General features: G+C 37.5%; 4 protein-coding genes and 1 long non-coding RNA gene across 9 annotated transcripts; 3 read left to right on the top strand and 2 right to left on the bottom strand.

The window, feature by feature from the left end:
• Nucleotides 1–403: 403 nt before the first annotated feature.
• Nucleotides 404–4,649, top strand: LOC120016221. The gene is made up of 7 exons (XM_038868882.1): nt 404–541; nt 749–942; nt 1,348–2,409; nt 2,800–2,997; nt 3,093–3,247; nt 3,561–3,671; nt 4,031–4,649. The coding sequence occupies exons 2-7, from the start codon at nt 790–792 to the stop codon at nt 4,089–4,091; spliced, it is 1,740 nt and encodes a 579-aa protein (XP_038724810.1). The 5' UTR covers nt 404–541; nt 749–789; the 3' UTR covers nt 4,092–4,649.
• A 350-nt stretch (nt 4,650–4,999) lies between these two features.
• On the bottom strand, nt 5,000–12,437 carry LOC120016235 (beta-amylase 8). Its single transcript, XM_038868908.1, has 10 exons — nt 11,947–12,437; nt 11,025–11,249; nt 10,297–10,377; nt 9,920–10,123; nt 8,538–8,732; nt 7,861–8,025; nt 7,272–7,532; nt 6,676–6,888; nt 5,839–6,058; nt 5,000–5,275 (listed from the first exon to the last, which is right to left on the bottom strand). Exons 1-10 carry the CDS (start codon nt 12,328–12,330, stop codon nt 5,247–5,249), a joined length of 1,977 nt encoding a protein of 658 aa, XP_038724836.1. The 5' UTR covers nt 12,331–12,437; the 3' UTR covers nt 5,000–5,246.
• Nucleotides 12,438–12,887: 450 nt separating this feature from the next.
• LOC120016236 (alkylated DNA repair protein ALKBH8 homolog) lies at nt 12,888–18,053 on the bottom strand. Of its 4 annotated transcripts, none has more exons than XM_038868911.1 (8): nt 17,917–18,053; nt 16,990–17,292; nt 15,889–15,990; nt 15,662–15,748; nt 15,130–15,255; nt 14,653–14,943; nt 14,056–14,121; nt 12,888–13,296 (listed from the first exon to the last, which is right to left on the bottom strand). In XM_038868911.1, the coding sequence occupies exons 2-8, from the start codon at nt 17,290–17,292 to the stop codon at nt 13,237–13,239; spliced, it is 1,035 nt and encodes a 344-aa protein (XP_038724839.1). In that variant the 5' UTR covers nt 17,917–18,053; the 3' UTR covers nt 12,888–13,236. The 4 variants fall into 4 exon arrangements, with proteins under 4 accessions (XP_038724839.1, XP_038724838.1, XP_038724841.1 ...); XM_038868910.1 differs by having other exon boundaries at nt 16,990–17,304; nt 17,917–18,048; XM_038868913.1 differs by having other exon boundaries at nt 17,936–18,047.
• Nucleotides 18,054–20,018: 1,965 nt separating this feature from the next.
• On the top strand, nt 20,019–25,005 carry LOC120017086. 2 transcript variants are annotated; one of them, XM_038870155.1, is made up of 5 exons: nt 20,019–20,283; nt 20,703–20,754; nt 20,848–21,191; nt 21,592–21,771; nt 21,899–25,005. In XM_038870155.1, the coding sequence occupies exons 3-5, from the start codon at nt 20,946–20,948 to the stop codon at nt 22,541–22,543; spliced, it is 1,071 nt and encodes a 356-aa protein (XP_038726083.1). In that variant the 5' UTR covers nt 20,019–20,283; nt 20,703–20,754; nt 20,848–20,945; the 3' UTR covers nt 22,544–25,005. The 2 variants fall into 2 exon arrangements, with proteins under 2 accessions (XP_038726083.1, XP_038726082.1); XM_038870154.1 differs by lacking the exon at nt 20,703–20,754 and having other exon boundaries at nt 20,020–20,283.
• A 329-nt stretch (nt 25,006–25,334) lies between these two features.
• Nucleotides 25,335–27,623, top strand: LOC120017087. Its single transcript, XR_005472093.1, has 4 exons — nt 25,335–25,722; nt 26,623–26,688; nt 26,966–27,147; nt 27,371–27,623. It is a non-coding gene; the product is annotated as an uncharacterized LOC120017087 (long non-coding RNA).
• The last annotated feature ends 121 nt before the right edge of the window (nt 27,624–27,744 follow it).

Genomic DNA, 27,744 nt, shown 5'->3' with positions numbered 1-27,744 from the left:
TAAGTAGGCACATTTCTTTCGATGCTGTCTCTTATCCTCTTGTCTTATTGATGATGATAACATTTTTTACGTACTTTTTACATGCTTGGTGAGTAGTAAAAGAGACAACTTTAAGTTTTTATGAAATTCAATTATTGCATCACATTTTAAAAAGAACAAGATTTAAAAAGTTATGAATATTCTTATTGTTGATCTTGGATTAAATTATTTTTGATTTTCTCAAATATTAAATTTGGGTCCAAAAGATGCTTGCATTAGGAATATATAATGTATACATTTTTAGAGATAATTTAGGATATGTTTATGCAGAAATCTTATTTTTAAAAGAGGGGGGAAAATAATGCTAATGAACAAATGAGTACCCCAAAATCCAGGCGGAAAATGGGAGACTGCCATGTTCTCTAGTACTTAATAATCCACACCCAAAGGCCAAAACAAAGACATTTCCTTCAAAATTCAGGCTTCTCTGTCTGCAAGTTGCTTTGTCACCATTGAAGTACCCACCACATCAACCTAAGCTCTTTACTTAGCATACACATAAATAAGTATTAACACCATCTGATCAATCACCCTCTTAAAATGAGACATTTTGAGGAAAAAAGAAAGCACCTTTGATAATGTGACTTCCACTCCACACCTAGATCCCAACACACCTTGAAAACCCACTTCTCAACATTCTTCAAATGGAGTTCCCATTGTTTCCTAGATCTGGGATTTTAATATTTCTTTCCGGGTGGCAATGTTATAGGTAGGGCGGTCCTGTTCGAGGTAAAAGAGGTGGTACAGGGAATGGGATCCGGTGGGAGCAAGGTTCGTCATGGCGGGGGTGCATCTTCTTCGTCGTCAAGTGGACGGAGGGATATATTGAAGGGGAGTAGGATTTTCCAGTCTTCTTGCCTGGGCGTGCCATCTGGGTCTCGAGACAGCGACAATGAGGATCAAGTAGGTCATTTGAATTTACCATCTCTGGTCTCTCTTTCGGACAATAGGTTTATGTTGTTTTCCTGACAATTTGTTTCAAGATTTTGCATATTTTTAGTATCTGGGTGCTCGTGTTTTGACTCTAAATTGGGTTTTTGAACTCGAAACTGAGCAGATAAGGTGGTTAGTACCCTGGTCTAAGTTACATTGGCCTCCTGGAGTAACATTCTTGTATCTAATATAGTCGATAGTATCATTTCCGTTAATTTTCTCTCAAAGAAGTTGCTTTAATGAATCCATATCTGATTTTAGTTGGAATGCCAACTGTTAAGTTCTTTTCCTTATCAAACTGCTAACTATGGCACTTATAAATTTTGTTGATCAAAATCAATGACTCGAGAAAATGATGCATTACTCATGCTTCAGGTTTTTGACTATGGGAACAAAGAAACTGCTGGCAATGCTTTGTGCGAAGAACAGACTGATTCAGACTTGGGGCAGGGGGAAATTGAGTGTTTCACAAAGGAGAAAGCTGAACACTCTGATAGAAGGTCTTGTATATCTTCTAATGTTGATCTTGATCAATGGGTTCAACCAAGCATCAGTAATACTTCCTCTAGAAATGGTAGCAACTCTGTCCAAGCTTCTTCTACTCATTCCTTGAACCCACCAAGTCGCTTCCTTTCGCGCTTTACTTTCATTCCAGGTAATGTAAGTTTTAGACTAAGCAGAACAACCAGTTTAAGGTCTTCTGGGTCCTGTCCTGTTCCTGATACTAGTCTGTCAATGCTGAATGGTGGAGAAGAGGTTTGCCAATGTTCAGGATCTGACAATCTTGATAGAAATGAAGCTCAACAAATTACTGACTTGCTTCCTCCGTCCTTTAACAATAGAGACCCCACACATTACCATGAAAATAATTCTCATAGTTTGCACTTAAATGGTCCAGTTTCTGATGTTTTGGATAATATTCAAGGTAACCAGACAATTTCTTCCATCCAAGAGGTGATGGGGAATGGTTGTAGTGATATAGTGGGGGCTAGTATAAGCTTACATTCTCCAAGATTTATTAGTGATTTAAATGGCATTGAGACTAGACTTTCTGATAGGAGGATTGGAGCTCGACAACCTGTTGAACGAAATGTTCATTTTAGCAGAACCCTAAGTGTTGGAAGGCTTCGTGACAGAGTTCTTCGTCGATCCTCATTATCTGACTTAACATCTTGCCCTTTAGAACAAAGCAGAGATATGAGAGATGCTAGTCAGGGTACTAGAAGACAGGCCCTGGGGGGCGACGAGACAGCATTATCAACATCTAATGTGATGTCTCCATACATATCCGATTATCATCCATCGAATATATCTAACTCTACATTTAGCACTCAAGATAATGAGTTGCAAACCTCACGATCAAGGGAAGCCAGGTATCATGATCTACTAGAACACAGGTCCAATTTCCTTGAACGGAGAAGAAGAATACAATCTCAGGTTTGTGAAGTATCTGACTCAGTAGCTTTTAGACTATTTGTAAATTTTGTTCCCAAGTGCAGAATGTTGGTACCATCTTAGCCATGTAACTTTTTTACGAGCCTCAAGAACTTGAACTGTCCTTCAATCACGACTAGCTTGTTGGTTTTACTTTTAGAATAGGGGCACCCACCATATCACAATGCATTTGAGACACATATCAGGCAGCTTTTGTTCTATTGGTTAGTGCCCTGATTAGAACTCTGTTCTGCCATATGTCAGTTAATTACCCTTTTATTGTTGGACTCATTCTTAATCCTATTATTAATTCTGCTATTCCCGCTTTGTACTTTCATTTCAATTCCTTATTCTGAATGTTGCTACCAGTAACCTTCGATTTAAATGGATTAGGTCCGAGCACTTCAGAGGTTGGGAAGCCGTTTTGAGAACCTTTCTGGGCACGAGAGGTCATGTATCTTATCTGGTCAAAACAGAACAGGTCATTGCACATGTCGAGTAAGTAATCGAACTGGCAATCTCAATAATGATGATACTGGTGCTAGGGCTAGCATATCAAGAATAGTTATGCTAGCAGAAGCTTTGTTTGAGGTAATGATCTTATCATTTGACTTTTACTTGCATTCTTCCTTTGTCTGTTTTCATATTTATCTCTGAGTTGAATCTTCTAAACATGTTTTAATTAGGTTCTGGATGAAATTCACCAGCAATCAGTTGTTTTATCAACCCGACCTCCTGTATCTTCAATTGGATCTGTTCCTGCTCCTAATGAAGTTGTGGAATCTTTACCTATCAAATTGTACACCAAGTTGCAAAAGTATCAGCTTGAGGAGACTGCACAGTAAGTAAAGATTTTTCCAACACGTTCAGTATAGTTTTATTGTCATTACTTTTGGAGAGATTTTTGACATAGTACTATCACTATGAATACTGAATCTTAGAGTCATGCATAAAATGAGGTTATGAAAGATGTCATGTCCTTGTTTGCTGTAAATTAACCATTGATGATACAAAACATCCAAGTATCTAAAGTGGGTGAAAGATCACATGTCCAAATTTACTCTAAATTAATCATTGATGTAATTCAGAAAGTCTATATTGCAACTGGCATTTCACCGTATTTATTTACTTTTGCTTTGGTATTGCTGAAGCAGATGTTATATATGCCTCGTGGATTACGAGGAAGGAGACAGCTTGCGGATATTGCCGTGTAACCATGAATTTCATGGAGCATGTATAGATAAATGGCTCAAGGAAATTCACAGGTATGACGAGGATTTTTCCTTACTGTATCTTGAGCAATCAGAAGCTTTTGTTCTGTACTTTAGTATGGAATGAACCAATGCCATTAGAAAGTAGTTTAAGAGTTAAGATAAACTGGCGCTGATGCAAGTTGACATCAGCAAAACCAACTGATTTTTTCTTTTTATTGTTCCAATGGGGTTGAGGAGCACCACTAGTTTAAGTGACCCAGCTCCTCATCACCCTGCCTAAGGACAGTGTTTCAAGCCTGATGCACGTTGGTGCTTTGGGCGTGTTTGGTTGCTTGGTGCTAAAATGTTGCTTTATGATTTGGTATAATTTTGTTGCTGAATCATCCCAATCATGTGATTACTGCTTTCAGGGTTTGTCCGCTTTGTCGTGGGGATATTTGCAAATCTGAGTCACCATCTGCAGTGGATTAAGTTTGTCAGTTTTCAGTATGCTTCTCAAAGATTAGGGGAACTACCAGTCTACCACACCTTAAAAATATTGGAGATTCTTGGGGAAAATTTATTTTCGGCCTGTATGAGCATTGTTGTTCAAGGTGTCTTGCTATGATGCATTTCCAGGCCTCAAATGATGATAGAAATCGACTGAACCTCCATTGACAATGTTCGTGGACATAACTTCTGGTTCGAGCAGGTTGTGAGGGGCTACTGAGAAATGTTTTGACATTTTGTGGCCCAGTCTTTTTTTTTTTCCTTTTCCATTTGATCTGGTGGAAACTTTTATAGTTTGCAGAAAAGGTGCCTTTTATCTCTGATACTTGATACTTGCATTCCATTTATTCGTTAGCCGAAGGAGGAATCCTGTGTCTGTAGCAGCTAGGGAAAATGCATGTATACATGAGACGTAGGGATATTGTTAGGCTGGGTTTTTGTTGAGATTTCTGTTTGGTCATTGCAGTAATAGGTGTAAGTCAGACCCAAGCTCGCCTCTAAAGAAAATTTAGCTAATGCAAGACCTTGTTGTAGCCTGTAGGTTCATCTCACACCTATTAATTGTTTTCTTGAGAGTATATACAAGGGGAAAAAATAACAGAAATTGTTGTCATCAATCTTTCTCGTTGGGTTTACACCTTAGGAACCCTGTTGGGTATCTCATCTCATAGATGCAGCTGCCAATAAACATAGCTGCTGCTGCATCTACAGATTCCATTAAAACAAGCAAGCTCAGGAGGCCTAGTGCAGGTAGATGAATGTTTTTGACCAAAATTAGTTACCTTTTAAAAAAGTATTGAACTATAATTAACTTGGATAACAGGTTCTCCACTTTATTTCAATACATAGCATCTGTCTAACATTTGACTGGCAAAAAAAGCAATCAGCCATTCAGCCGCAAACATAGGAAAACAGGTTCTCCACTTCTACCATAGGATCTTACATTATGACAAAACACTAGTTCATAAACTCAGTTACTTTACTTACATGTAAACATATAAATACAACAGTTAACCTCTATCAGCTTACTCAGGTCGGGGAAGAAATAAGCAATAAACCACCATCAAGGAAAACTACAAATCTATGACATCCATTGCTCGAGTAATACCATTTGTTTCTTCTCTCTAAACATAGCCATCAGGGTAACAAGTCAGCGGATATTACTCCTGAAAGAAACAAGTAGCAATTCAAAGACAAATAGTGGGGAAAAAAAACATTTAAAAAGCAGATCTGCTAAGAGCATAGAAAATTGTGCTTCAACGAAATGCAGGCTTGTAACACAAATTATTCATCCAGTCACAAAGCAAATATGCATCACAATTCCTTTTCTGATATCAATTACATGTGAGATAGATATGCCATATGTTACCCATACAAGGAAAAAGAAATAAGGTGAATGTCAGATGCTTTGTCTGTCTTAAGAGCCATGGTGCCTTTTCCTAAGGCAGATCTAAAAGCTCCTTGGAGCCCCAAAAGACATTTTAAATAGATGGCCATTATTGGACAATGCACTAATCCCATGTTGCATCCTCATCTTTAAAACATTGGCCTACTTGTATGGTATTGAACCCCTATCATCAGTCCTCTTATATACACACACGCATAAGCTAGCATACTCCCAAACCAAGGGACTCAAAAACATATACATTCAAACAACGAATATAACAGGAGAAACTCTTATGTCTCGGGACATGATAACATATAGAGAACCAATTATCAGAATTTTTACCATGCATGCATTTGATGAAGTAATCCAAATCCGAGAAGCAGATGGTGCCCTGAACCGAAGGAGACGGTTGTTGATATATAAAGAACGAAAAGTGGCGGCGATCAGGATCATTCCTTGGCTTGGCCATCTCAATTACCCTTATGCACCCCTCTCTATCATAACATGAAAGACCATTAACACCAGCTAAATTCAACCCTCGATCCCATGCCGAGTTTAAAAACTGTGGAATAGAATAGACATCTGTCAACAACTATTTGTCAAAACTGATAATTGAAAGATGCTAGTCTACTCACATGCTTTGCATGAATGGTTTGACAAGGGAATTAGAATGAAAGAGAATACAAGTGTAAATGGTCATGTTTGTTGTGCAGAAGGAATGGAAATAGGGATGTTAGAGATTAATGTTTGGAACACTTGAATGCATGTTTAAACGAATGGAAAACTTTGAGTAAACCAAATTCACTTTCCTTTGAAACTAATTCATATGTAAATTTCACTAAAGTACTTTTTTATGCATTATAGAATAATTAAATATTATTTGATTTTAGATCAAATTTATGTTTATTATTTAATTTTAAATATTACAATTTTGTAGTAGATGCATATATCAGGTGCCTTTTGGAGAGAATAAAAGGTAAAATGCTTATTCCAAACAAGGTGGAATTGAGGGCGGAATGGAAATGATGATTACGTCCTCTTAAACCCCAGGAAGCCTGCTGTAAGACCTGCTCTTTCAGCATTGAACAGAAGCACCTGGTAACAACCAGCAAGAAAACCTATATGCTGTGAAGAAGGAAGAAGGAGAAGTAGTCAAAGCACACCAGAAAAAATAATCACCTGCCAACTCAAACCTTCAGGATCAGCAAATGCTTGATCATCTTCCTCAGTAGGTAACTGAAATCCTGGGCAGACTAATTTTACTGTCACCAAATGTTTTTTAAGAACATCAAAAACTGGAGAGTATCCATCCTGGTTCGTGGGGTTATGATATCCACCTGTTAGCTCTGCTGCATGGCTGGCAGTCTTGTACCACCAATAAATTGCAGGAATCTACACACATTAATGGCACATCATTGGTCAACTTAGCACAATAATACTACAAAAACAAGCACAGGCATATACCCAGTTGATTATAATTCCACGACATGGTATATCAAGACAATGTAACCAAATGTAATCTTTAAGTTTCACAGAGAAAAATCATATCCCCTTCTCAAAGTTGATTTGTGTAGTCGAATCAGACCAAAAAGATAAACTAATGTCCTACCAACAAACAATGCATTATCAGTTGCTCCTGGATTTGGGTTAGACGAATAAGTTGGAAATCCAAAGGCAGCGCAAGTATAGTATGACAACTGAGGCGAATTTTATTGGAAAACCACAACACAACGTGAAAGCTAGCAAAAACAAATTAAACTATTGCACATTCCTACCTTAACAATTATCTTTGTGTCCTCAAAAGCAAGAGTTGCCAGAGACAAAACATTATCAGCATGGTCTATTAGTGTCTGTGAATACCAATGGAGGAAAAAGCGGCCATAGTAGCTATCGTAATCACCTCGTTCACAGAAAAATCCCGTTTCATGAGGCCTAGAATTATAGTGACCAGCATTATCAGGTCCCCTTCCCCAGAATGCATGCCCACGCAATTTTGCACCTTTCTGTAGACTACATTGTAAATATCTATCATAGCACTGCACAAATGCAATTAGCGTAATTAGAATTTGGAATGTACAAAGCAGAAACTATCACTTAAACTTATATTTATCAGAGCCTAAACTCAAGAAAGGATATCGTTAGTGGTGTTGCCGTGTCGGGCCTGTCCGCTATACCTCCAAAAGATACCATGTTTATTGTTCTCTTTCATGTTTCAATCTTTTGAAAATTTAGGTAACCTAAGGGAAGTACTGATGCCCCTTAGTCCACCTTAATCTTACACTAGAAAGTAATTTCCCAAACGGACTTGAAATACATGACAGAAGGAACTTATATAAACAGCAGATGATTAGTTTTAATACACACCTGAAATTCACCAATACCTGGATACCTCCAGCCATTTCTCTCAGAGAATGAAGGATACTTCAGCTCCCCAGATGCTCCAAGGCCAACTTCAACAGCAGAAATAAGACCTTCGGTAAACAAGTCATTGAACTCAGTCCTGAAGCTTCTCATGAAGTCAAAATAGACCTGCAAGTATTTGAAATTGTCATAAGGAAAACCAGACCAGAGGTAAGAGACACTAGCATGCAGGTCAGCTTATTTGGTCCTTTGAGTAAAGTACAGGGGCTTTTTGGATTCACTTCCATACTTCAACAGAGAAAGTAATAAGAGGCACTGCACTTTAAGCGGCACTCATCAGAATCTAGCATAGTTTTACTTTCTCAATTTTGGCCCTCCCTCCCTGTCTCTCTCTTTCTCTCTCTCTCTGTTCTTTTTCTTCCTTTTCTTTTCTTTTCAAATAAGCTTTCTTCTTCTCCTCCTTCTATGGGCATTCTACAACAACTGATTTGAACAGATTTAAGAAACCAAACCATACAAATGAAAAATGTCCATACAAATAGCCACTTTTATAATCAGGGTACTTCTAGTCTTCTACTGATTTCTCTCATGGATTTGTGTAACTAACCCCAAAAAATTTGGGACAAAGGACACATGGGAAAGGTTTAGAAGTATAAATACAATAATGTCCATTTACATACCTCTATGCCAGTTCTTCCTTTCAGAACTCTTTCCTTGTCAATTCCCCAAGATAGACACTCAGTATTTCTCCTCCCTTCACGATCTGTGAAGAATATATCTTGGTTGTCTTTCCCAATCTCCAACACCCATTGAGGGAGAGATATAAGCACATCACCAGTATCATTTGCCACATACTCATGGAATGCCATCACAACCTTCAGAGGCCAAAAAAGTGATTAACTATTCCGCTGCTTATGAAGGCTAAAATCCCCCATACTAACATAAAAATTTGGACCCATTGGAAATCATAAATGTTTACAGTGGAGTCCATTCAAAATTCAAACAGATAAATATTTTTAACATCTTTTGATTACTAGACAGGTGAACATGTGGCCTAGTAGTTAAGTTGCAGCGGTGCAAATTAGAGGTCACGGGTTCGAACCCCGGAAACAACCTCTCCGTATATTATACGGGGGAAGACTACATACATCATGCCTAACCCCAACCCCACTTACTACGGGAACTTTGTGCACGGGAGTTGTTTACCCTTTTATCTTTTGATTACTAGAAGACATTTTTAAGATCTCAATTCCATATTTGAACAATGCAAAAGACAGAAACACAAGTAAACTTCAGAACAAAAACAGCTTACTTACTTAATTTAACACAAATGCCAGAGAGCGGGAAAAAAGGGGAAAGAGGAAACAATAACAATATACTCAACAGAATGAATTGAGCATGCAAGCTACACTTTACTATTGCTGGCAAAGCCAAAGGATCTGTATGAAAAAAAATTAACATATCCTCATGATCAATTTCTGTTCTGTGAAGGTAGAACATACATGTAGAACAGGTTTTCTCCCACTCCATTTTGGTCGAACGGAACATAGTTAAATGCAACAAAGAAAATGCACAAACACACAAGACTAGCCCCAACTATACCATCAATGTTCTGAGTCAGCAGATGATATTAGAAAATTAGAATCCAATGACTTTCAATCGAAATGGAAAGCACTGTTAACTAGCCTGGAGATCATTTTATACAAGGGAGTGGATAGTTGTGGCTTTGAATTGCATATTGCACTGTCCATCCATTCATATGTTTCTTATACAACAAAGTGATATGCATGTTGCATATTGATGATTCCATTCGGACATGTAAGGACAGCGCGATTGTATCAGTCTATTTAAAGTTTAAGTTCCCAGATCAATCCCTCAATGATGGCTTCGTGTGAGGGATGATCTTTGTAAAATCATGAGCTAAGGCTCTTGCATAAAATAGCCACTTCTAAAACAGTCAAATTTGCAAACTTGTCCTTTGAAGTCTTTTTTCTTCTTCTTTTGAAACCCAATATTTCACTAAAACTAACATGAATAGCTCGCATAAATCCTTAAATGCCACCTGCAATTTCAGCTTGAATTCACACATGATGTTGAACAATTCCCTGTAGCCAGACCATATATATTTTTGTGGGCTCCAAGCTTCAACAATTCCCCACCAACAATCTACAACAACACCGTCTACATTCAGAGACTTCAAATTATTTAGCTCCCGTCTGACACCTTCCGCATCAACCAACTGGCAAAAGTTGTTGATAAATCCAGTCTGCCACATAATTCAAGAATTATAGCATTCAGAGACTTGATTCTAAATTTTGAAACAGAGTGATGAAATGGCATAAGTGTAGTGTAACAAAGCAGCTACTTGAAAATGCCCAGCAATAAACACGATTTTTGGTTTAAAAAAAAGAAGAAAGCAAAACAAAAGGAAATACATACTGCAAGTGTAACATAAACAGGGACGTATGGAGTGCTGCAAAAATCATTCTCATGGTCTCCAGGACGACAATCTTGAATAAGCTGCACCAATCAACAGTAGAACGATATCCAATAAAATTTGTATATTAAAGAGGCATTTACTCTTGGTCATCACTCATCAGAAGCTAACTAACGTATCAAGTAACCACATCACCAAACACGACAAAAGAAGCAAACTTATATAAGAGATGTGAAAATTAAAATTAAACTTTCTGTACACTAATCATCTTGCCAATAGTTAACTTGAAACCCACTCCAATGGTGGCCTTAAATATATCAAATTAGATGGAAACAGGGCATCAATAAAAACAAAAATAATTTAAGGCATAGAAAGCTTCATCGCATCAAGATCAATCATGTCCTCTGCCCAATAAATACTGACATACTACAATGTTTTATGTCATTGATAACTTGTGGCTCCTAACTATGAGTTAAAAGTCAAAAGTAAAAGATAAAATAAATAGAACAAGCAAACAAAAGCCACAGTGGAGATTAAACATCATACACGGTCAAGCAATAGCTCCACATTTAAGAATAGACCAAAAATGCCGACTTCAATTTCAAATAAATGGAATTACAACGAAATCAAAAGGAGAGGTGATGAGGGCAATCAAAGGGTCCATTGAATTGTGATAAGAACATTGCAAAAAAAGTTACCACCAATGCAATTAGTTAGATAACAAAATTACTTGATCAGCCTCCAAGCATTCAACCGAGTTGATCGGGCTGACACTTGCATATTTTTCCCCTCTTGTATTACTAGCGGCCATAACAACAGAATCGAGAGATGCTGGTGACAAGTTCTCATCAATTCTGAGAACCGGTGGCTGACTGTCGAGCGATGACTTAACAGAGCAATTCTTCAATGTACTAGTTGATAGTGGGCTTTCGACTGACCTCACAGGGAATGCTGCCTGAAGATTGATAAAAATTCCAAAGTTAAATATTACAAATGAAGCTCACTTGTAATGTTTATCATATTTATCATGGCAACAAGACACATTCGCCTGTTATGCTCCGAGACAAAGAGTGTCTCACACTTCAGTGACAGCTGTACAAAAAGGAAGGGGTGAATCTTAAACTTCTTGGACTAACTTTTTAGCTATGGCGCCCGTTAACTGTCTTGCAATTGCATATTGCTCACAATGTCCTATTCCCCGAATGAAGTCATAGTCAAGAACAACACACTTATATCTTAATACAGTACTAAACTATCAGATTTAGCAGGCTTCATGGGAAGGAATTCCGTATGCAAGTGCTATTTTCCCTATCTCATATTAACTCTTATGTAACTGCTCAACTAATTAAAGCTTCTCTATTTAACTATGTTCTCACTTCTCAGGGTTTCCCCGTAGAAACCATCTTCCAACAGACAATTCATATCTCCTAGTACCACTCTCTCACGTTTTCTCAGCAACAAAATAGCCCACAGGTGAACCAACCTAATAACACCAAATAGGTTAATCAAAAACCAAACTTTAAAGAAAAGCGAAAGGTAAGATTTTTTTTTTCAAAAAATGAAAAAAAAAACCCTGAATAAATGGAACATGTCAAAAGTTCAGGTTTTTATCAACATTTTCTCTCTGTTCGCAGTGTCACACAAAGCCATACCATCTGAGAAGGAGGAAGAGACTGCCTGTAGGTGGTGCCATCAGCCTCGACGGTCCAGCCGGCCTCACGGGCCAAGGCTGCCAGCACGTCATTCATGTCGGCACGAGCGGGAAGGGGGAAGTTGCCGTACTGCCGGAGCCCAGCGAGCATGCGGCTAGTGATAGCGCGGCGGTGTCGCTCCCGAAGTTTGGTACGCTCCTTCTCCTTCTCCCTCTCCTTCTTAGGCTTCCCGGAGCCAGCGGTGGCGGCGGCTGTGGCCGCGAATCCCCTGGGCCGCCGCGGCTGCTGTTGAGGCTGGGGTTGGGTCTGTAGCTGGGGAAAGACGTTCGGTGGCTGTTGTGGGTCCACCACCAAGTCTGGGTTGTTGTTTGTAGTTGTGTTCATAGCGATTCCAGCGAGAATTGCATTGCAGAGATGGCTGATTGCCTGATTCCACTCATCTTCACACCATTATTCAGTACTGGGGTTTTATTGGTTGTTGGACATTGAATACTGGGATATACTTTATTTATGCGCTTATTATTATTACTAAACATACTATAAGCATTTGTGAATAAATATTTTTTATTTCAATTTTTTTTTGTTTTCATACTCTCATTTTCTTTATGTAGTTTTTTTTCTTTATGAGAATAGCTTCACTTCCAAAAAATAAAAAATTTCAGCAGCTAACATGTGATTTCGTAAAATTCACATATCTCACAAGAAATTCTATGCGTACAACTCAATAACGGATATCTCAATTGTTGAAAGTTCGACGCAATGGATCCTAATGAATTTATGTGCTTTACATGTCTCACATGAAATCTACAACTCAGAAGCAGTCGGATCCTTACAAATTCCTGCAAATGGCTGCTTGAAAAACGAAACCATTGACATTTCGCCATTTTGGTTTGTTTGTATAAGAGATGGTAAAGCCTAATACCAGCCAAGCCACCAGAAAATCTTTTAAAAATTCAACCTCTCCATCTATTTCAAAGATCAGAGAGAAATCAACAAATAAGCTTCGAATTGTATTGGTTGAAGTAACTCCCAACAAAACCTGATGCATTGGTCTCTCCTTGTACACTTTTTTTCTCTCTTTCCCTTGGTAAGAACCAGACACCTCATTGAGGATTGATTTGCTGGATACAATGTAATCTCAAACCCCTAAAAAGAATGGGGAAACCTCCTCTTGAACTAATGGTTGTGTTGTTTAACAGAAACCACAATTTATCAACTCGTTCGTCAAGTGTTTGTTTGATTTGCCGCTTCATCTCCAATCCCCCATATCCATCAGTGAAAAAAACTCTATCAGCTTCGCTGAGAATCACAATATTGGGGGTACTCACATTGGCAAGGACCTCTTCTTACCTACAAGAAACAGGTTACTAAGATTCTAATCAAACATATTTGTCCAAAATATATATGATAAAAAGATATAAATTCAGTAAGAGTTCTTGAGAGTATGGCCTTAGATAGAAATGTAAGGTGAAAAAGAATTCATTGATTTCTCTCATGGATTTATATAGCCACCCCCAAACAAATTGGGACAAGGCTTGGATGATGACGATGAAACTAAAAAATTTACAACGATGGTTAGAAGTACTCCCTATATATATGTGAGCAAACAAGCACATTCACCAATAAGACAATCTATGTTCACATAAAACAACTTATATGTTTCTTAAACTTTACAGCATTTTCATGGCTATCCACAAGCATGTGAAAAAAATCTGTTACTGGAAAAGCTATAGAAAACATATCTTCTTCAAAATTTTCCCCTTTCAGTAAAACCTTGAAGCACTAGAGGTTATCGACCTACCTTTAAGAGAAAAGTTCCAAACGTCCGAAGGTTTTAACTATGAGAATCAAAGAAGTCATGGCACTAAATTCCAAACCATCTACATTTTCATCAATCGGCAGTTCCAACATGATAGAGGATAGATTTAATGGTAATGTGGAAAGAGCTGGAAGCCCAAAAAGAGTATGCGACAGTATTAAGGTTTTGAGGTATCTGAAAGCGAACCACACATTTGACAGCAAGTATATGAGGCTATCTTGTTCTCAAAGCCATTTCATGCATCTAAAAAGGATACAGAGAATATATCAAATGCTCAAAAGAAAACACACCCTGCGAAGTGTGAAAGATACCCTTCTTGCACCTCTTCTGATCACGCTTTCCTTCACCAAGTCAATCTGTATTTAAAGGAAAATAATGTTAAGGGATTACACATATATAGGCAGAAACACATTTGAATTTCCTATATGTTAACTATAAATGACCATAAGATGCTACATGTTAAAAGAGAAGGAAATAGGGGTATGGGCTATGGCAGAGTACATGCACTATTTTGATCTTCAATTTGCATCCTAAATGTTCCAGGTTTTAAGTCCTGGTATGTTAAAATTTCTTGAGAGAAATTGTCTATTTTACTTTGTATTTTGCTCCATGATTAAGTTTAATTAGAAGTTCTCCAGATTCCATGTCTAAGATCCATCCCATGTCCAGGACCAGCAAGTGAGGGGGAACCTAAAGGGATAAGCACTTTGGCATAATCAATGGCTCCTTTTCACCCGCTCAAGATTCTAGAATCACAATTAAGGAAGCTCTAGGTTTTAAAAGTTATCATCATTGAGTCACAACTTGAAGGAAATTTATCATATGAACTTCTGAAAGAGAAACTTGCATCTCAAATGAGAGAAAAGCTAAAAAAATGACTGCTCCACCTTATGATGTGGAATGTAATGTTGCCAAGCATATCGTGCCTCTCCAGATAAAAGAAGCATTGAGCGAGGAGGAAGATAGATAGCCTTCCTTAAAAAGTCTGAGCATTGTCCAGAACGTTCCATTTCAATATCAGTAGTCGACAAAGCTTCAAGAAGCCCAGCTTCTTCAGAGTACCTCCTGAACTCCATAATGCATGGCCCTGCTAATGAAAGGCTAAAAATTAATCCGTCAAATGCTGAATGGGTGTCTATGTGCGGAGACAAGCCCACACCAAGTGGGTACTCATTAACCTGTAATACAATTACTGAATTTTCAGTCTCAAACACAATACACAAAAACTATATGAATCTATGATTGTACAAAAACCTGGAACTACCACAATGCTTTTTTACTCGTTTATTTTAAAACTAGCTTCTACTGCCTTAAACAGAAAAAGATTAAGATAATGGTAGGAAAAGATAAACATTTCAACATACCGTTAGTTGGTCCAGAGTTAAACCTGCAGAACTGTCAACATTCTTAAACAAGGGTATCCTTTCAAGTATTGGAGAAACAAATGAGGGAAGTTCACCCAAGTACTGCTTCGTATTAACATTCCTTGTCTGTAATGACGAAAAGACAAACTCTTGAGTGGGCTCAAAAAAATCTTCAAGATTTCAAGATTCTTACAAGCATAAGTAGGTCAGTAATATGAATCAAATGACAGCAAAAGCTAAATCTTCCACATTGAGAAGACCACCAACAAAATGGGGTAAACAATCACTAATCACTGGATTATATTTATCTCAATCCCTAAGCTTAAAGTGTTCACATGTTTTGCAACAGAGATTATATGGATGGTGCTAGCATACCATATTAGACCATTTCTTCCTCCTAATAAAGATAAGTTTGAGCAATCAAACTCATTGATCGCATTAGCACTAAGTACATGCTTGTAAACATAAACAAAGCAACAACATGTAGCTTGATGTTAATTAAATCAAAGTGAAGCAAATTAGTGAAACTTACTTCATAACAAAATTCATACCCATAGTGTTGAACCCTTCTTTTTGAGAGATTTATCCAACGCCTATCATCGACTGCAGCAAGTAATTCCTTGCAGAAAAGAGGAAAGGAAAATTATATCAGTTTTACTTCGAATCAAGCTGCAAGTATTTCACAAAATTTTTAAAAAAAAGAATGAACGCAGCTATAAAGCAAAATGTCATATAAGTGGGAAGTCAAGAACTGCGAACCTTTTCTTCTTCAACACTCACAAAGTCATGCAACAGATACAGGCCTGGAATATTCAACTCAGAAGCCATGAGTGACACTGGAATCAAGTCATGTGTGGGTCCCTAAATAGACACATAAAAGTTAATAGATGACGATTAAATGCATTTATTGCAAGGAAGATCAGATTCTAAGAATGCAGTAGCCTGCTCCAATTATGCAACTCAAAACTCTATGGCTAACTCCACAAACACATCATATTTATACTTTATAATGTAAATTATTAGAAGTCGTTAGACCAAAAAAACTGAAATCCAGCCTGTGTAAAACAAACAGTCAATGGTTTCTTCTAAGATAATGACATATGATCATCAAAGCCATTATCATAAACAGTTTGGAGTCAGCTATATGAATGAATGAGAGATCGATTAGAATCCACTGCATGGATGTTTGCCCATTCCCGGATTCCCCTGATTAAGGGCTCGCAATACCACATTGCAAGTTTACAACTTATTTACTCTTACATCAAGAATCTTCACGCTGTTCACACCCATACTGTTAATATTAGTTACTTTGACATTCAACCCAATAAGTTAACTTGTTGGGTTGGGGCATTTCATATCACTTATATATATTCTAACACATATGATGCACATGAAACAATCAGAGTGGGAATATGATGATTTAATCAATACGCCCATGGCTTAGAGTAACATTCCTAATAGAACAAATACTATGAGACACTGATGAGTGATGACTGTTCACCATAATGCACCATCAGAAGCTGGCTCAGTAAGAAGCATAATTAAATCAAAGACAAAGGAGGTGAGGTTCTCCATAATGAAGAACACAATGCGCCCAAAGCAACGATATAACAAAAAACCAAGAATATTGCACATGCTCCACATCCAAGAATTATCATATTATCCACAGATGACACATATAATTAGCAAGTTGATTCACTGTTTCTTTTTCACTAAAAAAAAGTTCCGTACATATGACCTTAAGATGATGCAAATTAAGTGGATCAATGTTGCATGGATAGCCTAAAACCGAACCAAGATAATGCAAATTCAACATTCAAGCTTAGTCACTAGAAAACAGAGCAAGTAGACATAAACTACCAAGCAAGATGGCTGTGCAATTGAAAAACGTATGTGCAAAGAACGGCCTCCAAGATCAGGGCAAGGACGTCCATCCATTGCTTTTAGGGCAGCTTCAGCAGAACTGGCTTCAGAATAAGAAATGATAACACGGGCACCACTCTCATCGGCTGCATTTACTTCTTTAACTTCCCCAAAAGTGCTAAACACGGATGCAATACTGGCATACGATATCCCCACTGCAGGCCCACAATTGGCCACAAAAAGGTTCGGTGTGGATTTGCCATCCTCTCCCTTTGGTCGCATAAACCTAGGCCGACCCATCTGTAATATACCCTAATCAAGTGTGAAATGTGTGAATTAAAACCCATTAATACTAAGTCTAAGACTTAAAAATCAAGTGGTAGAGCAAAAAATACATACTCAAGGATACACAAATACAAACATCAAGATCAAGTATGTAACTTCTGTAACAATCAATTTAATGACTAAATTAACGTAACAGAGTAAAAGTAATTGTTTTTCCAGAACAAATGTAATAAAAGCTATAATCTTTTCCTCTGCATCTACAAGTTGAACATCCCTAATGGGGGCTGCTACTGAAGACGGGAACCATCTCAAACTGAATTGATGAGGCAAAGAACAAATTCAATCCTCGTCACATCAATGCGTCTGAACATAAAGCAAATCAAAGAAGGTTTCCAGGAAGATTGTAAGTATTTGCTATCGGAATGACAATCGGATTCTGTATGTATAGGAACAAACATTCACATAAATACGACTCTCATAAAATGCTTCTTTCCAAAGAAAAAAAAAACCCTAATAAACAAAATAGTAGCGGATAATCATACAGAATAAGTTCCAAGTCTTTGAGCAATATACACGTATAAACATCAAACATATACAAAGACAGAGCATCTTAACAACGCTTAAGCGACCGAGACTTACAGAAAGCTGTTGGGCTCACCGGAGACGTGAGAAATCAAGCCATCGGTGACGGAGACCTGAGAAGTAGTTGATTATGGACAAAGCAAAGGTGAGAGAACACGGTGAAGAAGGCTCGAGGAAGCCTAGTTTTGTATTATTTAATTCGTAGATATTTCCGATTTATTTATTTATTTATTTTTATCATAAGTAAATACTTTATTTAGATTGGCAAAAATGTCAAAAAGGTAAAAGATGGAGGACCTTTTAACTTTTACCATCATTTTTGGGTTTTGGGAGTCCATGCGATTTGGGTTTATAGAGATTAAAAATTATCACTACTTATTTATGTTATGTGGAATGTTTCATCTTTCAAGACATCTACCAAAACATTGTCAAAATCTCTTCTCAAAATAAATTATATACATGATGATTGGCAATAATGGTGTAGATAATCATGATATATAATGTTCGAATTCATGTATTTGAGCGATGATTATTTGGGAATTATAATACATGGAAAACATGTGTATGAACTTAAATCTAAAGATTTCATGTTCGACAATAAAATCAAGCATTCACTAAATCAAATACATGATAGGTGTGAATGGAAAGTATCTTCAAAATGTGATGTTTGAACATGGCAAAAATGGTGTTGTCAAGTGGAAGTAGCTCGAACGACTCACTTGAGCAATTGCGAAGTCACAATTGTCATAAACAATTATGGGGGACAAATCAATCTTAAAGAGACAGTGTTCAACGTTGGACTTAATCATATATACCTTCTCGATTCAATTCCCTACAAAAACATAATTTTATTCTTATACAATTCTTGTGTTTGACATTTTTTTTTCATTTCTGTTGTTATATTGTATGTAATATGATACAACGTATATCTTGAAATCAGATCCTGCAGTTTACACATATCTCCCCCCACAAGTGGAGTCAAATGGAAAGGAACTTGGCCTTTGATACAGTAAAAATGTTACCAAATGGGACCCCTGTAAAATTGATATATATATATATATATATAGTTGGGATTAAGGGTTGTTCAATATTGCAACATTCATGCATATTTATGAATTATGATACCTTAGATATACCAAGTCGACTCTGGTTATTGCAGTAAGTTAGAAAGCTGCCGTCAATGTTATATGGCCAAAGCCCACCAATGGTGAAATCTGGTGCTGGTTTTCCTGATTTTGGATAGCAGCAACCATGCTTTGTACTACAATATGATCCTGGCCACTACACACATGATCATAGTACATATTTTTCACATAAATGTAAACAATTGGAGAGGTGATCAGAAGAGGAAATATATATGTATGTATGTATGTATACCTGCAAAACAATGTAGTAGAACTGTTGAGCTGCAAGACATGACAGTGCAGAGAGAAAAACTGCAGAAAACAGAGCAGTCCTGAGAGGAGCGGCTGAACTCATAAGGGATGGCATCTGTGATATCGTTGAAAATGGAATACTACAGATATTTTGTAAAGAAGTCAAGTGGGTTGGAATGGAGTTGAGATTTGAGACACGTGGTGATTGATATATACGAGAGATTTATGAGAATCAATCAAGATATCATCTACCCAAGTATGAATAATCTATACAATATGAATGTGCTGCCACTTTTGACCTGGCGCCAGCTACAAGCTGTCTCCAATTCAATCCTTTTGAGTTTGAGATTTGAGAATGATCTCGAAACCTAAAATCAACTACATCTTATAAATTTGTCCTTTAAATTTCGATATAGATATGAATTTGAGTTGTCAAATATATGCGCATAGAAATTATTCGATAAAAAAAGTAGTTGAATCAAAACCCAAAACGTATCCACGAGAGAATTGATCCCAATAAGAAATCGAATTTAGAAGCACCCGAAGGGATTTGAATCCCTCATCAATGCAAAACTTATCTTTTGATTTTTTTGGTATGGAACTTTGAATTTTGAATGTGCAATAATCCCTCAAAAGAATGGATTAGTGTATTAATTTTTTTATTAAGGGAAGGGATGAAGAGATTCGTATTCAAAACCTCTATGAGATAGCATTGCATGGTATCATCTCATCCTGAGCTACTCATGATTTTGAAGGATTATTAGTTTATTACAAATGGTTTGAAATTAAATGTAGGCGGAGTACTTCTTTTTTCTTAAATGAAACCAAAAATATTAGATGGTGATTAACTTTGTTGGCGACTCCACTTCCACTCGAAACGTGTCAGTCATGGCGATGCTCTTGCTGCCACCTCTGTATTGCCCAACTGCTTCTCTCTCTCTATCGGCATTCAAAATTATCCAGAACCGAACAAGAGCTTTCACTTCATTGTATCTGGGGTCTCTAATTTCTGCTCCATCTCTTGTTCTTCTCAGCTGGTTTCATTGCGGTAAGTCTCTTTTCTTCTCTTCTGCTGTAGAAACTCAAAATTCTGTCTAAAGTTTTTGTCTTTCTAGGCGAGTATGTGAAATGTGTTAATGGGTTATTGTTAAAGGTTTAGTCTTTTTCTTGTTTATTTGTATTGAAAGCGGGGAATGGGTGCTGTTCATGATGGCACTCTATTATTTCTTGCTTTTCATTGATTAAGGGATTATTGTCTAGTTATAGGAATCGGTTTCTTCTTTCGCATAATTTGTTTCCATTAAGCTTTACAGTGGAGAAGATTACTTGTTCCCAATTTCCATGTTTCTGACTGATTGATTTTGACTGCTGGAGGGAGTTTTAGGGTTTATGATTTTTTTTGTTTGCTATTTGGTCATGGGTTATTGGAGAAGCAATTTGACATTGTCGCTCATTATTATTATGTAGAATTTCCTTGAAGACAATGCTTTTCTTTCAAAAAACCTGAATAACTGCCTATGTAAGAATATGCCTTTGTTAAATTCACCTCGATTGTGCCTATTTTTTATAGACAATATATATGAATTTATCTCATTGTCGAATGTTAATGCAGGCTATTGTGAATTTATATACTTGTTTTCTACCTTTTGCTGCATCTGGACATGTGGTCGAGCAAGGAAGGAACTTAATTAGCTAAAAAAAGTGGAAACAATGGCATATTTATTCGAATTAATTGCTACAGTCATTATCTTCGTGGCCACAAAGCCTTTCTCACTTTGCAAATCGGCATGCACGGCAGGCGTGAGAACAGTAGCCATTGTTATTCACACATGGATTGAACTGGTACAAGCTGCAATCGTCTTCCATTTGAATCTGTTTTGGAGAGCATTGATTTTGTTCGTAGCTCTGATAACTCTTCCTATGCGTGTTTTGTCTGCCTTACAAAAGGAGAGGCTGGTTAGTATTTCTGTTCTTTCTTTACTTTAGTCTACTGTTTTTGGTTCTTCTAAATCAGCACTGCCACCAATACTGCTTGGAGTACATCTTTTTTATTGGTTGCATTAACAATGAATAGCACTTAAGTGGTAAGTAGTTATTGATTCAATGCATCTCTGATAAGATTTTTAAGAAATATTATGAACTTTCGTTTTTTTTTCCTTCATTTCAAAATTCGTTTCTTTCCATATTGACGCATACATGCAACTATTATACTTTTGTCTGTCTATTATCATGAGAGGCTCTGTCAAAAGAAGTTTGTTTGTTTTTTTTTTCCCTGTTTTCTGTTGTCACTAGGGTTGAACAAGACCCCTTATTAGGCCATACCAAGATGTATGTGAATAACTCTCCTTGTTCACAGCTAGAACAGCATGTGCATGACATGCATACTGAGTTGGAGAATATGGTGTGGGATATGAAGGAACTTCAAGACCGTCTCCGTACAGCCCTTAAAGAGCGTAAAATAATGGAGTTGATGCTAGCAGAAGTTGAAGACGAAAATGATAAGGCTGTTGAGAAAATTGAACTGCTAAAGGGTGAGGTACACAATACACACTGAACCTTTAACTGGAACTTGCTTAATATATGAGAAGTTTTCCCGTAGTACAGATGTCTGTTTAATATATACTAACTTTATGCTTTTTCTATTGACTTTCTTATTTCAACAGTTACAAAATCTAAAGCATGAAAACATTAGGCTGAAGGAGATTATTGGTAAAGAGCTTTGGAGCTTCAGAGGCCATGGTAACACTGGGGTTCGGCAAGATATTGACGTTTCTAATTCCAGCAGCTGTGGCATTGCGCGTGGCATCCCGTCATGGAACTCCAGTAACGAGGGAAGTGACATTGTCTACCAAGACCCCATGATGGAAAGAGACTCATGGGACAATCAGAGCAAAACTGAAATGCCCGCTGTCTTAAGTACAAAATCCTCAGACAGTGGGCCCATACGTCCATTTACTGCTAATTTTGCCTTTAGAAATTTAGACACAGATTATGATCTTCACCAAAGACGAGCCGTGGCACTTTCTCAGAGTCTTTTCAGTGCAGTGCTGTCACTTTTAGTTGGAATTGTTATCTGGCATGCTGAAGACCCTTGCATGCCCCTTGTGGTGGCTCTTTTCACTATTGTTGGTATGTCGCTGAAGAGCGTGGTTCAATTTTTCTCCACTATAAATAATAAGCCTGCTTCTGATGCAGTTGCACTCTTAAGCTTTAACTGTTTCATACTTGGCACACTGACTTACCCGACCCTGCCTAGGTTTGCCCGAATGTTGGCTCCACTAGCCTTAAGCCTTGTGAACCGACAATGAGCTGGCTTGGTGTCTCTTTCACTAGCTTGTAGATATACTAGGCTATAGGAATTAGGAAGTACAATGTACAAAAGTTTCTCGGCATACTGGAGTGTGAAATCTTGGGTCCGGCAAAGGTTGCTTAATGTTTTCTCTTTCAATGGCGTCCTGTGAATTTCATTTAGAATTTTGTAATTAAACAGAACATGTAGATTACACATATACAATTGTACATATATTTCTCTGAACTTGGCCGGTTATCACTGTCAGTGTCATTCTTCTTGCGAGGCATGAAATGCTACTTTGGATTTTGGACATTGAAAGTGATACAAGTTAATAATTCTCAATGGACGAGAATATTCTGCATACGGTGGAAGAAGTCGCATCAATATAGTTCATACAGCTATTCGCATTGGAGGTCAGTGTCACTAGCTTATACATTTTAGTATGTTTGGAAAAAAATATATCACCGCAAATGATGTTGAAGTCATCCATTCATTATTTTTTTCATTATAACAGTAAGAAGAGTGTATATATATATATATTCTGCTCTTATTTTGATCAATGGACAGAGTGTTAATTTATAGCGAGATAGCATGCATGGTTTCTTGCATTTCAGAATATAATTTTCTGTACGTGAAATGTCGACCAGCTGATCGATGAAGAAGAGCCTTCCATCATAGGAGTGACATGTTTATACTCTGTAGCTGGTAGATGAGATTATTCACTTTCCATTTGTGGTGATTGAGTGACCCGTGATTGATTGTTTCCATGGAGATAGGATTTGTGAAGATCTTCTATATTCATGACTCATGAGGACCAGGATTCTGAGTGCAATGTTAGTTTAGAGTTGCAGGCTGTGTGGTGCATGTGTTTGATTGAGTATTGTGTGGTGAGGTGTTAGGAAATGGACTTGTCAGAATGAGGACCAACTTTGAGAATGACTTACTAAGTTGATAGAATATTGATGTCTTTTTCCTCTCTAAGTCTTATTTTTCAGTTGTGGATCCACCACAGTGGACTCTAGAAGAGTGGTGAGCTGTATGCGGCCCTAATCTCTCTCCGTCTCGATCTCAATTTCGTTTTCAAAAGAGATGTAACATGTGGCTGTGCATATGTTATGGTTTGCTCTTTGATTTGCTTTAGAGATGAAGCTGATTGATTTTCTTCTATGGAGACAGAAATTGATTGGTTCTTTTTTATGGTAGAATCTGTTTTTCTTTTCTTTTCCCGGTAGCATATACCAAGAAATGGGTGTAGTAGCTTTGCAATTGCATGCAGATTATATATGTCATGTTTTGAGTCCTGCAGCTATGTTTTCATCTCCTGTCATATTTTTTTTTTTTTTGCCTTGTCTAGAAGATGATAAGAATAGGATTTGGTCCGCAGGCAGGTGAAGTTTTGCTGACTCGACAATGTCAATGGGGTTGTCTCAATATCACTCTTCCAATTTTGATCAGAGAAATGTTGACAGATGGGAGTTGGACAGTTTGGAGGATTGAGAAAACATGGCCGTAAATGTTGACAGGTGGGTGTTACTTACTTGGCTTTCTATGGTTAGACAGATAAATATGAATGGCATGGCCTGCGATTTCTATGTTTTTCATTTTGTTTCTTCTTTCACGCTTTCATCCTAAAAGTTGAGGATCGGTTACACGAGTTTATTAGAAAAGTTTGGCAAAGTTTTACGTTAGTTTCCGATTCAACGCAACTCTCCTATTTTATTTGGGCTTGAGACTGGATACATGAGTAGGCGAAGTAAATTTCGCAAAATTTTACTGCAGGGGCAGCCCTTTTCAAAGCATAAACCTGCCTGTGTATGAAATCATGATTTCACTTTGACAAATTTGGTCATGCTAACTGGGATGTGGGTGGGTAGAGACAATCACCCACATAAAATGACCGCAATTATGGCTACACATACACACGTCATTGCCCCTCATTTCTTCGTTATGAGGAGATAACCATGCTTCTTTTCTGGAATTTCTTGTTATTTTATCTTTGTTGGAATTTGCATGCGACCCAATAATGGCATGGGAGCCGTGTTTACTGATACCCCTTTGACATCTCTTCATTTGCATAGAATTTTCCATGAAAAAACAGAGACAAAAGAGACGTAAAAACAGAGGGCTGATCGGAAAAAGAGTCGCATCTTTTCATTTGCAAAGAATTTTCTATGAAAAAACAGAGCCAGAGATCTAAAAAGAAGGCGTGATCTTTGAATAGGAAAAAGAGTGACATCTTTTCATTTGCGAAGAATTTTCGATGTGAAAACAGGTAGACAAAGGGATGATTTTTGAATAAGAAAATAATAGATTGGAGGATCCAAGTGGATTGACTTATTGAGAAAAAAAGCCTGGTTCCTTCCTTGAATTGCATAGACCCTGTTTTTATGCCATAAATATCTCCACATTTATGGTGTGAGTAATGTTATATATCCCAAAATGTAACCCTTATTTTATCTCAAATCCACGCGACATGTAAATAATTATTGATTATAAATACACATGTGGATCACTTAATATTTAATCATTCACATTAATGCGGGTTTAGATGGAGTCGTGTATTTTTGGAGTTCTGAAGTATTATTTGGACGATCAATGCCAACCTGTAACTCCACACGTGCATAGACGTGGCAGTTTTAAGTCACCCACACGGGTGATCACTGTAGCTCACGCCTTTTATTGCCGTCAATGTCCAAGTAGTTTCGCTGGAGCCACCTTTTGCTTTGCTTGCTCCAATCTAGAATCGTCGTCGGCAAAATAGCCACGTGTCTTAATCCAGTTCGTCTGTTCTCTCTATAAAGGACCCTCGTTACACCCTAACTACTTCCGCTTCAATGTTTTCGTTTATATTGGATTCTTCTTCGGGTAGTGGTGGTTGTTGCCGGCGGTCTCTGATTCGCTTGGTGCAGCTCGGGAACTGATTGGCCACTGACCAGTGTTTGTTTCTCTTAAGGAGGATCGTTGTTCAAGGTTTTTGGTGACATTAGGCTGGAGTGGCTTGTCGGTTCCCGCCTTGCATCAACTGAATCGGAGACCGCGAGCGGTGAAGGTTTCATGGATCTCTGCTGCTTCATTGATGTTTGTGTATGCAGCGTGTTTAGATCTCAGGTTTGGAGACTTCCGTCTTTATGATGATTTGCAGCTCTGTCGCTATTGCTTTGTAGAGGTGGAGAATGTGTGAGCTTTTACGGGAAGGTTCAGATTCAATCTAATCTAAATAAGACAACTGATAAATCTTCTTGTTTGGTCTGTTTAAATTCAGTCAAGGATTACTTTCGGGGATGAGATAGATAGTAATCAAATCAGATTTGTTCTAATTTTTTTTGATTATTTATGTTTAGAATGGTTTATTTTATTGATTCTACAGATTAGGAATACGTTCTAATCTCGATGATGGATGCTTTTTACACTTCGTTTCGTTCTTCTTCTGTATTGTTGCTTGGGTGTTGCTTGTGATCTGGATATTGGTATTCGTAATTTACTAGGGCTTTTAAATAAGAAACATTGATTACTATGCATCCTGTTTCCATAGTTTTTACCAACTATGGGAGGGGACTGCTATCGTGATTCTTTCTGATCTAGCTACTTCCATGGCCCATATTGCATATATAATAATTTTTGCTTGGGATTCCAGAGTAAATATTGAAAAAGATGTAGTCTTTTGACATTGTTCAATTACTCTGGGAAATTATTGAAATGCCATTGATTGAGATGACAAGTTTCAATGTTTTTGCTGTGCATTCTTTCCTTTCAGTTCTCCACATTTCCTTGGACCCTTAATGTCTTTATTTCTCCTATATTTCCAGGAGTAACAATGTCTGTAAACGCCACTCGTTCAAGTGGTCAGGCTCCTCACCAGCCCAAAGTACCCTGACTTAGGGCTGAGGTTGAAATCCTCACCCCTGTTTAATGGAGGAAAAAATCTGTTAACGTAAATGTCCTAGCAGAGATACGCCGCCTTTAAGTGCAGTTCTCACTCAAAATGCTTCTAGGGAATAACGATTTTTGATAGGAAAAGCTTTTGTTATTTTGAAGTTTCTAAATGCAAGAACTATAAAAACTGAAGTCATTATACTCCTCTTTGTCATGATTAAGGAAAATCTATTGGAGAACATTTGGCAGCCATGGATTTGAGGTCTGCTTCCTTGCTTTGGGGATTTTGTAAGTGCCCTTTCCTTTCCATGTTACTGTCTACAGCATATTGACTTTGTGGACCAGTTTTAGAATATTGAACTTTTCTGTTATAAACATTCATAAATAGTAATGGAACCTGCATGGACTCCGCAGTGAAAGCCATTACAAAGCTAAGCTGTGCTAATTTCCAGAGAGTAATAATCTGTAGTTACAACCTAGTGATAAAGGGGATCGTAAGATATGATTATGAGTCTTCCGTGTTTTGATGAACTGATCTTTTTTTAATGGCCTGCTTCTATCTCAGTTACTTGGATGTATTGCTCTAAAGTCATTGAACTTATGTGAAGACCAAGTTGATGGGTTACCATGGAAGAAGAGGTTATGAAGCTATATAGTATCAAAGTCGAGTAATAACCATGGGTATGACAAAAATTTGGAAGACCTAACTTTGTGGAGGAGGTGTCACGATGATGATGTCGAGACCAGGTAAATGGAGTTGTATAGTTTGATATATGAAATTAGAAGCTGCCATGAGTTGATTGATTATCCATGGCCCTTGGAAATTGTATTCTGCAGGGCCATTTCTTCGTTGGACTGATATGAGGGTTTTGAACAATGTTCTCTATCATATGCATGGGAGGAGAATAAAACTGTGGTTCATCGTTTGATAATTGATAATTGATATTGGTTTCCCTTTCTGTATGTGCAGGTTTGTATAATTGCTGAAAAAATATCGTGTGCCCTGCCGACCATGGCTTTCAGGTTTTTCTTTTTTCTTTTTAACTAATCATGTCAGACTGTCGGTAGCTAAAGGGTATACCATTTTTGACAAAAGTGGTTCAAATTCTTGTGCAATTTGCTGGGTGGTTCTTTGCTCAAATTGTCATCGCCTTGTTCCTTTTTTCTTTCTCTGTCTGTTCAATCTAAGATTCCCTTTGGCCTTTACGGTTCAAATTGTCAAACGTGGTTTCGTATTTTGTATATTTTTTTTGTTAATGGTGGCCGGCCTCGTCTAGCTATTAACAACAACCAGACCTTCCCGGTCAAATGACATGACTGGCGGATACTGATTGTTGACTTGGA

The sequence above is a fragment of the Tripterygium wilfordii genome, chromosome 15 (assembly GCF_013401445.1).
Source record: "Tripterygium wilfordii isolate XIE 37 chromosome 15, ASM1340144v1, whole genome shotgun sequence".
NCBI classification, from domain to species: domain Eukaryota; kingdom Viridiplantae; phylum Streptophyta; class Magnoliopsida; order Celastrales; family Celastraceae; genus Tripterygium; species Tripterygium wilfordii.
The sequence above is the reverse complement of the archived record's forward strand: the minus strand, read 5'-3'. Positions and strand labels throughout refer to the sequence as shown.